The following is a 12921-nucleotide window of genomic DNA, read 5'->3' as shown; positions in this document are numbered from 1 at the left end:
AAACATTTGTTAGAATGTCAAACTCTGGGTTTCATGAATTCATGTTAACATGTTCTTTTCAAGATCATTTTGTTCTCTCTGTTTCCTTTTTGGGACATTTCCATGCAATGTTAGAATAAGCTCTGGCAGGCCTAGAAAATAAGATCAATGACCATGGAAAAAATTTACATTCCCTGTTTTATTTTGTTAAACATAACATCAGAAAAGAAAATTGAGTTTTCTGCTGCCATCCAATTATCTAGAAACTTATTTTCATCTGCCCCAAAATATAAATGCATGCATATTAATAACATTTAAAAATATTGATTTCAGATATTTTTCTTCCAGTAAGTCTTTGCAAAAGTATAGCTGGAGAAGGATATTGTGTAAACCTAATAAGCCTTAATTATCATATGCTTTTTGTGTGTGTGGAACCAAAATCTCCTATATAAATTACAAAGCCTAAATATATTAACCATGGGTTATTTAATTCTGCTTTTTCCCCCTATTTTTTAGCCTAATGTCTAAGCATTGTCATAGAATTTACAGTGGCTAATTTACATCTAACAGCTAATTATTTGTGAAAAAATGTTGTAAGATAAGATTATGAAGATTTTTTTAGTCTTAAAGAATCAACCTTAAGCTTTTTCCTTATTTTCAGTGACACCTTATATGTCTGATACTTTACATTCAGAACACTTATCCACTACTAATTGTGTTTGATCTTCAGAATATCATATAGCAAGCCAGCACTGTGCTATCAGGAGTCTAGGTCTTTTTGAAACATGAGGGACCCATGTGCGTTTGCACTTGACTCATATTAACTGACTCCCAACACAGGGTTTCTACCTACAGAGTTCACTCAAATTTAGTGGAATTACAGATTTATAGTTTATGAATTTCAAAATTTTGTGCCAAGGTTATTTCTAACATTGTTTGCCCCATCTACATGTGTGTTCTATAGAAACTTTTGTATGGTATGTATGTATAAACTGTAACTAATTAGAAGAGAACCTAAACTCTGGTTGTTTATCACTAAAGCATATGTTTAAATAAATTTATTTTTTCTTTGTTTCTTAGGTTTATACCAGATGATACTACTTTTGATGATGAGCCCAAGGACGTAGCCTCAGAAGTGGATTTAACAGCATATAAACCAAAATATTTCACATCTGCTGCAATGGGAACATCAACGGTATTTCTTAACTTTTAAAAATATATGGCTGGACTCTTGCTTTCAGAAAAGAACTTGTTTATTATTTATGTATAGCATCTTTAGAAATGGAAAGTATTCAAAATTTTAATGCACAAATACAAATAGAAGTGAGACATAAGTGTATTTGCATTTTTATCTACCACATCTGTTTGAACCTGTTTTCAGATTTTTGTTATGCCTTTAAGCTTGAGTCAATTACCTGCAAATGTTTCTTTTTTTCTCCTGTCTTTCCCATATATTCTTATTCAGTTAGATTCTTTAATAAGTAATATGTCAGTTATTAATATCCTAGGGAGTGGGGGAAGGAGGTAACAGATTACCTCAAATCATAGTTAAAACCAGTGGAAATTTTAAATAGGAACACATTTTTTTCTGCAGATATGATCCAAAATTGTAAAAATTGAAGTAGAATAATTCAGGACTATTAGATGTCACATTATTGCTTAGTAATGAACAGCCAAAAGATTTCTATTGAATTAATTTGTTATTTAGCTGCCTACCTTCTCTCTTCTCCTCCCCCGCTGCCCCAAAAAAACCTTCTGCCCACAGATAAGACTCTGCAGGAACCACACAGGTTTCCCGTTGCCTTTTCTCTGCTCTTCTGAGGATAGGCTGGTGGTAGAGAGAGCTACTGCATCTGTCGCATTCTGTATTGGGCACTGTGTGGCCTTGATTAGTTACTGAGTATGGTAAAACCCCACCATTATGCCATAAGTGAAGTTTAAAAGATTCAATAACATAAAATATAGGGTCAGGTTATTTTCAAGACTGAAAAATGACCAAGGCAAGTCTGTCCAGACAGCCATTCTGGAATTCCTAGGGTCTGGCCATACCATCCACATATGTACCAGTTCCAGCAGCAGTTTTATGGTTATCACTCAGGCAAATTATCAGAATAAGGATAATTCGTAATTAGAACTTGTAAGGTAGTGACAGCTATCTTAAAGATCCCTTGGTTAATTGGTGCCCATTTTGTTGCCCTGATCTGAGGAGATTAGCCTGAGGAAAAAAATAAAATAGGAGACCCACCCTGTAATGAAGCTAAAACTTCTGACAAAACCCTATCTGAGAATGGGGGCTTCATGGAGGACAGGAGCCAAACCAGTCATGTTACAGATTAATTTCTGTATCATGAGGGTTTACTGTACTTCCAACCCATAGATGCCTTTCTTATCAGTGGCTCTTAATCTTTTTTAAAAGGGACCCTACTGAAATTCTGTTGAAAGCTTTATTAATAGATTTCGTGTAGTTTGTAGACCTCCTGAAATACTTAGAACTCCAGGTGAAAAACATGTTTTTGTCGATTCGTAATGTTAACTTTTTCACTAGTGTGTTTTATTTCTTTTCCCTACAATTAATAGAAACACTGGTGAGTTTTTACTCCTAATATTAGAGTAGCTTGCATATAGCAGAGTTAGGAGGAAAAAGGTACAGGTTAATAGAAATGGTTCCTCTTTCATAAGTAAAATACTTTTTATTATGCATGTCATTTGTTATTTGTTTTAGCTTACGTCTTTTTTAGCTTAGTGATAAATATTCTGTGAGTGAGAGTTACTGACACTTCTATTTTTATTTGTTTTAATTGGTGAAAGGTGGAGATCACTTGGGATGAGACTGATCATGAAAGAATTACAACACTCAACAAGAAGTTTAAAAAGGAAGAGCTTTTGGACATGGATTTTCAAGCCTACTTAGCTTCCTCTAGTGAGGATGAAGAAGAGATAGAAGAGGAGCTACAGGGTACTTGTTAATCTTTTGATGTTTTATATTTGTAAGCATTTAGATGCCTAATCTAGACTTGTTAATGGAAATATGTCTTTGGCGGTAGCTTAAAAGGGAGTGCCAAGCTAATTCTTAAGCTGTCTGCAAAACATATTCCCATGTATAGTATTATATACATCTACAAACAGTATTTGAAATTTTTTATTTAGAGGTTTTTTTTAGCCTAAATTTCTTTAACCATGAACACTTTGTTTAAAAACTGTTACCAGGGGCGCCTGGGTGGCTCAGTCATTAAGCATCTGCCTTCGGCTCAGGTCATAATCCCAGGGCCCTGGGATCGAGCCCCACATCAGGCTCCCTGCTCAGCGGGAAGCCTGCTTCTCCCTCTTGCACTCCTGCTTGTGTTCCCTCTCTCGTTGTGTCTCTGTCAAGCAAATAAAAAAATAAAATCTTTATAAATAAATAAATAGATAGATAGATAGATAGATAAATAAAAACTTACCAAACAAAAAAGCGTGGCCTTTTAGATTTGTCCTGATTCATATAGTTTTGCAGTCTGTTAACAAACTAGTAAAATACTCTATTACCCCCCTAGTTTTTTTAAAAAAAACTAAGAGCTTCTTTTGGATTGACATTTTTTTTTTAAGATTTATTTATTTATTTAGATAGTGCAAGCCAGAGGGGCAGAGGGAGAGGGAGAGAGAAGCCCAAGCAGACTCTATGTGGAGCCCAATGTGGGGCTTCATCTCAGGATCCTAAGATCACAGCCCTGAAAACATGACCTGAGCTGAAACCAAGAGCTGGATGCTTAACCAACTGTGCCACCCAGGGCATCCCAATTGATTGAATATTTTTTATATCCATTTTCTCTTCAAATAGTTTAGAAAATAGACTATTTCTGTTCATTTAGAAATTATCCTAGAAATTATGACTTGCATTCTTAATTTACTAAGGTCTAATGATAATTAATATTTTTACCCTTCTAGAAAATACAGGGAATCTTAAAACACCTCTCATGCTATCCTGTGTATTGTAATTCTATTTTTTTGTAAGTCCTATGGGCTATTAATATTTAAACTGCCCTTACTTCCATTTAGCCACATTTTCTCCACTTTCTTTGCTCCTTATTCTTTCTTAAATATCATCCTTGTGTCTAGGATCATTTTCCTTCTACCTTATGTATATCCTTGATAAGTTCTGGTACTATTTGTTGGTGTCAAACTCTCTTGAGTTTTAGTATAAAAATGTCCTTATTTTGCTTTCATTTGTGAAAGATACTTTCACTGGCAAAAAAAATTGTAGGTGGGAAGGTCTCTCCATCCCCACACTAATGATAATATTCTACAGACTTGTAGTTTCATTATTGTTTTTGAGAAATCAGTTGTCTTTTTTTCATTCTTTTGAAGATTGTCTAGATTTCTTTTCTCTTGGATTGCTTTTAAAGTTCTTGTCTTTTTTTTTTTTTTTTTTTGGCCTTTCTGCAGTTTTACTGTGAACAGATTTCTTTTTATTTGTGTGCTTGGTCTTTGTTGGGTTTCTTGTATTTGTATCATGGTAGCTTCCATCAGTTTTGGAATTTTCTCAGCCGTTATCTAAATCAGATATTTCTTCTAAACTATCCTTCTGGTATTCCAGTTAAGTATATATATTGTTTCTTTCCACTATAACTTCCATCTTTCTACTCTCATATATTTCTTAATCTGTTGTCTGTCTCTGCTGTGTTCTGGATATTTTCTTCTGACCTATCTTCCAGTTCACTAATTTGCATTTCAGCAGTGTTGAATCTGTTACTACATCTATCCATTGAGTTCCTAATTTTGGTTATTGTATTTTTCACTTCTAAAAGTCCTATTTGGCTATTTTTCAAATCAGCAATATCACTTTTTGTAATTTTCTATTCATTGCAGATATTTTTAATCCTTATCTCTGTAAATGGTGTAAGCATGTTTTTATAGTCTATGTCTGATAATTTCAGTATTTTAAGTCTTCTTGGGTTCATTTTTGTTAATTTATAAGATATTTCTCCTTTATTTGTATACATGGTTAACTTTATGTGCTAATTTAGTAGTTGAGATGAGTATCTAATCAGAGAACTTTCATTTACTATGGTCATTATAGGACTACATTAGTCCCAAGTTTTAAGGCTTCGGGTTCCTTGGACTTTGTGGGTGATGCAAGTCTTCATGAGGGCTGGTTTACTTCTGGTTGGCTTCTACCCTAATTGTATATCCTTCTGGGCCCTGCTTAAAGTGGACATAGTAGTTGAAATCTCCTCTTCTCTGGTAACATTTGTCCTCTTGGCCCTGCCAGGCTGCCAAAACTAGTTTAGTTTCATAGCTGTGTTTCTTCTGTGGATCAGTAAATGTTCTCAGGGACAAATAATTCTTGAATACAGGATCAACTCCCTGGTGCTCCCTTCTTGATTTTGACTTGGTAATTTTTTACTAATTTGTCAGTTCTTTGAAGTTTTTTTTTTCTTTTTTTAAACCCATTGAAGATTTTAAAAATACTTCATCTAATTTTATATCCTTTGTGAAAAGGTTGGTTTGAAAAATCTAGCTTGCCATGAATGGAAACAGAAGTTTTCAAATTACCTGTGTTTTATTTAAAAATTTGTTTTGATGATTGAAATGATCAATGGTGTATTTTCTAGTTGGATATGCTGTTTGCCTAAAATAACTCATTTTTTTAAAATAGAACCAAAAAAACATCTTTTTCCCCTCTATGTAGTCTGGCTGTGTTTGGAAATGGTTGCTTGATTGTAATTTCTTATCAGTTTTTGTTTGATGCTATCTCCCTGATACATTCACATCTTCATCTGCCTTATCTAATAGAATTCCCAGTCACACAAAATTGTGTAAGAGGTTTAGTGCTGACAACAAATACCATAAATGTTAAGCATAGATATAAGTATTTTAAATTAGTAGTGGTGAATATTGTTTTATTTATAGCTTAATGTTTTCCATAGCTGTCTTTTGGTTTTCCTTTTGCATGTGTGTTATTTTTATGACCTGAACGTCAAATTAAATAAAATTCTTCTTTAGTATTAACATAGGACCATTAATTCTTAACTTTGTTAGGTCCTGTGATTGGCCTGTCATTGTTTCTTTAGAGTACTGAAGACACTGCATCGTTTTTCTGAGTTTTTCATAAAGTGCTACTCTTGAACTATGCTCTACACATGGAATGGAGAATCATGCTTCATCATTCTAGTTTCTTTGTTCAGACATCTCATATTAATAAAACCACATAATTTCTTAGGTATTTAATCGTCTTTGAAAAAGTATGACTTGCAAGGGTAGTTATGTTGGGCACAAAAGCCCTCTCATTCTTTTAAGGCCTCAGTGGTGGCTGTTGCTTGTTAACATTTTGGCTTTCCAAACAGTTCAGTGACCATTTTATTTCTAGTGTGCCCAGAAGAACTAAGCCCTTTTTCAAATAGCCTTTGAAATATATATACTGATTTATCTATATATTTTTTTATTCAGATGCCTATATGGTCATTTAGCACTTTGTGTGCTAAATAGTTTTTTCTTCATTAGCAGCTCTAGGTTAAAGGAAAGAAGAGAACATGTATACTTGTGAAGATTGGGTGTATGTTAACAGTTTTCTTTGATTGGTTTGGAAGAACTGACCTAGATTTTAAAATGACATTATTGGCATTTGGGCAAAAATGTATTAATTTGTCAATGTATTCTTAAGATCTGGGCCCTCTGGTTTCAAATCTTGAGTTTACCACATAGTAGAGTTATATAGGTTAGGTTTCCTAAGCCCTTGTGCTTTTCTTTCCATAGCTATGAAATGAGGATAATAATAGTACCTGGCTCATGGTTGGAAAGATTGAGTTAATGTTTATAAAGTGCTTAACATCCTATCCCATATCATATATTTTTATGTCTAAAACTTTAAGAATTAATGGCTTTTTGTTTGAAATACACTACTCATTAAGTTTTAAAAGATGCATTTTTTTTTTCAGTATTTTAGTTGATTGCCAGCTTCCTTTAATCTGTAATTTAGTGCCTGTGATAGATACATCAGTATATTTGAACGCCTTAGAGTTACTAGAAGTTCTTAGTGTTTATAAAAGATCATTGCAGGGCTTCTTACTATTGGATTAGTTTGTTCGTTCCTTATATAGTGTTAAGGCTTTCACAAAGTATTGTCCTTGATTTGGAAAAAAAAAAACAGACATACATGAGTTATCCCACATTTTAGAGCTTCAGAAAGTAAAATTTTAGTACTGGAAAAAATCAATTTAAAGTAGGCCATCAGAGACTTACCACTAAAATTTCAACCTGGAAGGAGCTTGCTTCTAATTATGTTTTCAGAAGTAAGCTTTTAATAGAAAGAAATACATTGCCATTTTGTTAATGTGTTCCTGATGTTTTATCCATTGAATTATGGGATACATGACAGAATTCCATCCAACATTATTTTTGTGGCACAAAGCACAAACAGGAAAAAAATGAATTTCAGCTGTTTGAGTGAAAATATAAAAGTGTGATAGGATGGAAAGAATGTCCTGGACTATTTTTTTATTCATTTAGAGAAAAAACTATGAAAACATTTACTTAACCAGTGCTTTTTCCATGTCACCTTTTTTAAGATGTGAGGACGATCTTAACATTAATGTTTGACAGCTAAATGCTTAATGATGTTAGACATTTTTAGTGACCAGTTAGCCATAACTTAAAGAAGAGAGGGTCTTCATTATGCTGCTTCTAAATTTTCCTTTACCAGGGATGTTTAGTCAATTCAATAAGTCTGTATGTTTTGCATTAAAACCCAGGTTCTCAATTTATGTTTTTGACTTGGAAAATTACAGTGGAAATACAGAGCAAACAAACTTTTCACGTATTAGTTTTCTTTGGTATTTGTTGCCCATGAATTTTATATTGTTCCTTTGTATTCTAATTATTTTTATAAAATTAGGAAATGGAAATGTGGGTATTTTTCCACACAGGGATATTAGTTGAATTAATTTCTAATTTATTAACTTTCATTCTCAGTATACTAATGAGGTCCTGAGAGTAAGCGTACTTTTATTCACCATCAAATGGAAAAGACTCATTATTATTTGTTTTGGATTTCAAGGAGCTTCCTTTATCTGTCTCTTCAGCGTAAATAGTTAAATCCATGTACCAAATGCATCCCAACAATATTCAGCCTCCTTTTAATTTTTAATAATTTAAAATATAAATTTTATATTTTAAAATTTTTTTATATTTATTATATTTAAATTTTATATTTTTATATTTTTAAATAATTTAAAATAATATTTTAAAGCCAGTGTGCAGATGGCGGAAGACATAAAGAGGGATAAAATGCTGTCTCTCCTGTCTTGTTTATAGGGAAGAGAAAGTCCAAGGTGTTGCATGTCTATAAAATTATTTTGAAACATGAATTTTAATAAAAAGGGAGATTCCCAATATATTGCTTAGACAGTGCTAACTTATATTGCAAGTGATTTTTATTACAAACAAGACCAATGCTTTCATCTAATTCATTTAATATTAAGTGTGTCTGATTTTGATATTCTGTTGTATTTTATCTGACAACATCTTTTAGAAGGTGCTATAGTGACTGTGAGATTTAAATATTAGATTTAAAAGTCAGTTATTTTTGTGTATTAAATTGATTTTTTTTATTAGGTGATGATAAAGTCAGTGTGGAAGAAGATGGGAAAACAAAGAAAAATCAGAAGGATGATGAAGAACAAATTGCTAAATACAGGCAGCTCTTGCAGGTTATTCAAGAAAAAGAAAAGAAAGGCAAAGAAAATGATATGGAAATGGAAATTAAGTGGGTTCCAGGTAAGAATTAGATGCTCATTAAATGTTCACTTGTTTTTATTCATTTCAAGATGTTGAGTGCATTTTAGATACGAAGGAAAAGAACATTAACTCTTAGAAATGTAAGCCTAAAAACATCTTTTTTGCCAGGAATGTTTTGGTGAGGAAGTTAACATGGTATTTGCGTACCTCATTTAATTCACTTAAGGACTAGTGTTACAGACACTTGCCAGTTTATTCTTGATTGGTTTCTTTGATTTACTAACTACAAATTATTTCTGTCCATTTATGAAGGTAGACCTTTCCTAGGTTTGATTCCAGTATTCTCAGGATATACAAACTTGAATCCAGGCACCATGCATTCTAAAGTCATTAAACTTCTTTTTAAAAATGTGTAATTCATAAGTGAACTTTTCTCCCATAACTCCTACTAGACCTTAATTACCAAGGTTTCACTAACAGAAAATATATCATACATAGTTTTCCATCTCAGTTTTGCTGTGAAGAGTCAAAGAAATACAGCATTGTAAGTAATTTTTATAACTGCCTTGAAGGGCGCCACGTATTTTTTTAGAGTAGTACAATACTAATTAAGACCATGTCAAAGCTAAGCAAAGATAAAAGCTAGTATAAATGAGGATTGTTTTCTAGCATACCCATTTTTTCAGCAACCTAAGCAAAGCAGCTTGTACCCTTGGAACCAATATTGATTTTGGCCACTGTTTACATACATGTATATCTGTTTTTTTAATTTCAGTATAGATAACATATGGTGTTATAGTCATTTCCAGTGTACAACATACATGTATATCTTTTAAAGCTAGGTAGAATTTTTGACCAGGATTCAGTTCTTTTGCCATAATTCATCTCTAGATGAAAGAATACTGATAACTTGTAAGAATATCATTGCTTAAAAATTAAGTGTTTTATATTCAATTATATCTCTTTCCTACAACTAGTATGTTTTTTACTGGGAATAAAATGTTTGCATAGATTTTTATTTGGGGGCATATTTTGATATTTGAGAGTTGATTGACTATTGTAATAAATTTCCTAGGATGGACTCGTCCCCTGTAGGTACTATGTTGTAGCCCATTTGTTTTAAATGTTTGTCTTTGGCAGGAAGTGGTGGTAAGAAAAAATGAAATTTAGTAGTATTATCATCTGAACAATGGTTGGGGGAACTCAGTTTAGCCTGGAGAGAAGAAGTCTAAGAAGTGACTTACTAGTTATTTTCAAGTATTTGCAGAATGAATATATTAATGAAGGCTCCATTACTCTTATTACATCAGAAGTCAGTATTTTTACCAGTAAATCAAAGTTCAAGGAAATTAGAGTTCGACATAATATAAAGAGGAATTCTCTTCATCATTAGAATTGTCCAGCAAAAAATCAAAGAGGCTGCCTTAAGGGGTTGGGTGCCCTTTTCAGTAAGTCTCACAATACGACAGTATTACCATATCACTCAGGGATGTTTGTGAAGCAGTATTTTACTTGAGGTCCTTTACTTTATGATTCTAAGGAATAGATTCTAAGGAATTCTAAGGACTTAATTCTTTTAAGTCAAGTATGTTGTAATTGAAGTTTAATCTTAGAATGAGCTCAATGAACAGGTTTTTTTTAAGATTTATTTATTTATTTTCGAGAGAGGAAGAGAAGGAGTGCACGTGTGTGCTGGCGGGTGGAGAGGGAGAGGAAAAGGGAGAGCAAAAATCTCAAGCAGACTACCCGCAGAGCACGAAGCCCTACCAGGGCTCAATCCCATGACTTATGACCTGAGCCAGAATCAAGAGTCGGACACTTAACTGACTCAGCCACCCAGGTGCCCCCAAATGAAGATATTTTAAATGAACACTTTAAAAAAAAAAAAAAAGACTTTGGGGCGCCTGGGTGGCTCAGTCGGTTAAGCAGCTGCCTTCAGCTCAGGTCATGATCCCAGGGTCCTGGGATCGAGCCCCACATCAGACTCCTTGCTTCGAGGGAAGCCTGCTTCTCCCTCTCCCTCTGCCTGCCGCTCCCCCTGCTTGTGCTCTGTCTCTCACTATTTCACTCTCTCTGTCAAATAAATAAATAAATAAATCTTAAAAAAAAAAAAGTTTTTATTTGACAGAGAGCACAAGCGGGGGGAGCGGCAGGCAGAGGGTGAGGGAGAAGCAAGTTCCCCGCTGAGCAGGGAGCCTAACGTGGGGCTTGACCCCAGGACCCTGGGATCATGACCTCAGCCAAAGGCAGATGCCCAACCAACTGAACCACCCAGGTGCCCCTCTAATAAACAGTTTAAATTGAAATATTCAATTGACTGAGAAGGCAGATTTATTATAAACTTGATTGAGAAGTTTATAGCAAATACTTCAGCTTTGTCAAGTGGACCAGGTCAAACCTTTGTCTATATTAATACGGTTATATAGGGAAAATACAAACAAGTGATAGCTATACTTGTATTTATAACTGGAAGATATATGTAATACAGTTTTCCTGGGATAAACCTCACTTGGTCGTGGTATACTACCTTTTTTATATATTCCTGGATTCAGTTTAGTAATATTTTGTTAAAGATTTTTGCACCTTTGATAAATGATGAGTATTTGTCTATAGGTTTTGTTTCTTGCATTGTCCTTGGTTTTTGGTGTCAGGGTAATGCTGACCTCATAGAATGAATTGTGTGAACTGTTCCCTTTTCTATTCAGCAGTACATTTTTATCTTGACTTTAATTTCCAGATATAATATTATTGTCACAGAAAATATTTTGAAAATGAAAAATTATCATCTGTAATTCTACTACCCTAATTTAGCCACTAAATGATTAGTTGGATTGATTTATCATTTCTTTGTTGTTGAATACTTAATCATATTTCCAATCTTTCATTGCTATAGACTTATGGCATTGGGAAGAAATGTGACTGAAGGCCTTTAGCAATCTCATACCATAAATATCAGTATTTTCTTAGACTCTTCACATTCATCACCAGCTGAGTAATTGACTTGCTGTCTTAGGGCCTTTTACTTTTAAACAATTTTTTTAAACAAAGATATCCATCCGCTCCCTTCTCCGTTTTAGAAATGTCTTTGTATGTAGAGAGCAGTCAGACCACAGGGAAAAGCTAATGCTGGCAGTCAGGCTCACTCTGTAGTTAGTCATGTGACTCCCTCATTCACATAGCAACTTGACATATGCTGTGGATCAACCTGTGGTTCTCTCACAAGCTGTTAAAACTACCAGTGTTAAAACCTCAAATGTTAAATCTCAGATGCCAAGCATCTAGGATGTTATAAATAATCTATAGCTTTTTCCATATTTTGAATTATTTTTATAGGATAAGTTCCTAGAAATGGAATTACTAAGAAAAAGCACAAACACTTTTTGTGTCTTGAGATTGATGCCAAATTGCTTTCCAAAAGGGTTGTACTAGCTTATAATGCCTCCAACAAGGGGTAGAAGTGCCAGTTTCATGGACTTACAATCAACATTGGGTATCTTTTTTTTTACTGCTAATTGAATGGAGGAAAATTGGTATTCTGATATATAGTGCGTTTTGTAAGTCTTTAGCCATAGTATTTTTGAAGGCCTCGGTTAGGGTATCACTATTTGTGAATCTTTGCACAACTTTGTATGTGCACATGTGTGTGTAAATGTAAAGAGTCTTTTATATACTACACATTAAATGACATAAATGAGCTAATCTTTTAGGATCTCGGTTTGTTTGGAAAGTGGCACTGATAATATCTTTCTTGCTGAATCTGAGATATTTATAAAGGTATCTAAATAAGCTAGAGTATTATTCATGTCATATGTGTATTTTGGTGGATTTGTGTCTGACAAAATGTGTGTTCCCAGTAACAATTGTCCTGAACCTCAGGACTTTTATGATGCTATACTTCAGTAAACCACAAAGGGTCAGTATGAGATTATACTGTATTGTTCATCGGTTTTTCTGTGGCTTGATTTCCAAAATATTAAGCTCTTCAGAAAAATAAATACCCTTAATCATTAACACTTGTTGGAATATGCTTAGGTTTGGTTTGGTTTTTAAAAGGAATTTTAGTTTAGACTATTTAAACTTCTTATCTTTTTACATTGGATTATATACTGTAGTAACATCAGGAGTTTAATTCCTTAAAGGTAGAGTATTAAAGGAGGCAGATGACAGGTACATAGGTGTAAAAACTAGAATAAACTAGTCTTTCTGTTGATATTCTAGATCCTTATAGAA

The 12921-nt window shown here is 33.5% G+C and overlaps 1 protein-coding gene across 3 annotated transcripts in view; it reads left to right on the top strand.

The window, feature by feature from the left end:
• ESF1 (ESF1 nucleolar pre-rRNA processing protein homolog) overlaps positions 1 to 12921 on the top strand; it is a 62246-nt gene that overhangs the window by 13296 nt on the left and 36029 nt on the right. For all 3 annotated transcript variants that reach the window (XM_025876952.2, XM_025876953.2, XM_073878404.1), the window contains 3 exons: positions 1060 to 1174; positions 2788 to 2935; positions 8569 to 8730. In XM_025876952.2, the coding sequence (XP_025732737.2) occupies positions 1060 to 1174; positions 2788 to 2935; positions 8569 to 8730 (425 nt within the window). The remainder of the gene's footprint in view (positions 1 to 1059; positions 1175 to 2787; positions 2936 to 8568; positions 8731 to 12921) is intronic.

This window comes from Callorhinus ursinus, unplaced genomic scaffold (genome assembly GCF_003265705.2).
Source record: "Callorhinus ursinus isolate GAN/ISIS: 27379988/994484 unplaced genomic scaffold, GSC_fseal_2.0 scaffold29, whole genome shotgun sequence".
Classification (NCBI taxonomy): Eukaryota; Metazoa; Chordata; class Mammalia; order Carnivora; family Otariidae; genus Callorhinus; species Callorhinus ursinus.
The sequence above is the reverse complement of the archived record's forward strand: the minus strand, read 5'-3'. Positions and strand labels throughout refer to the sequence as shown.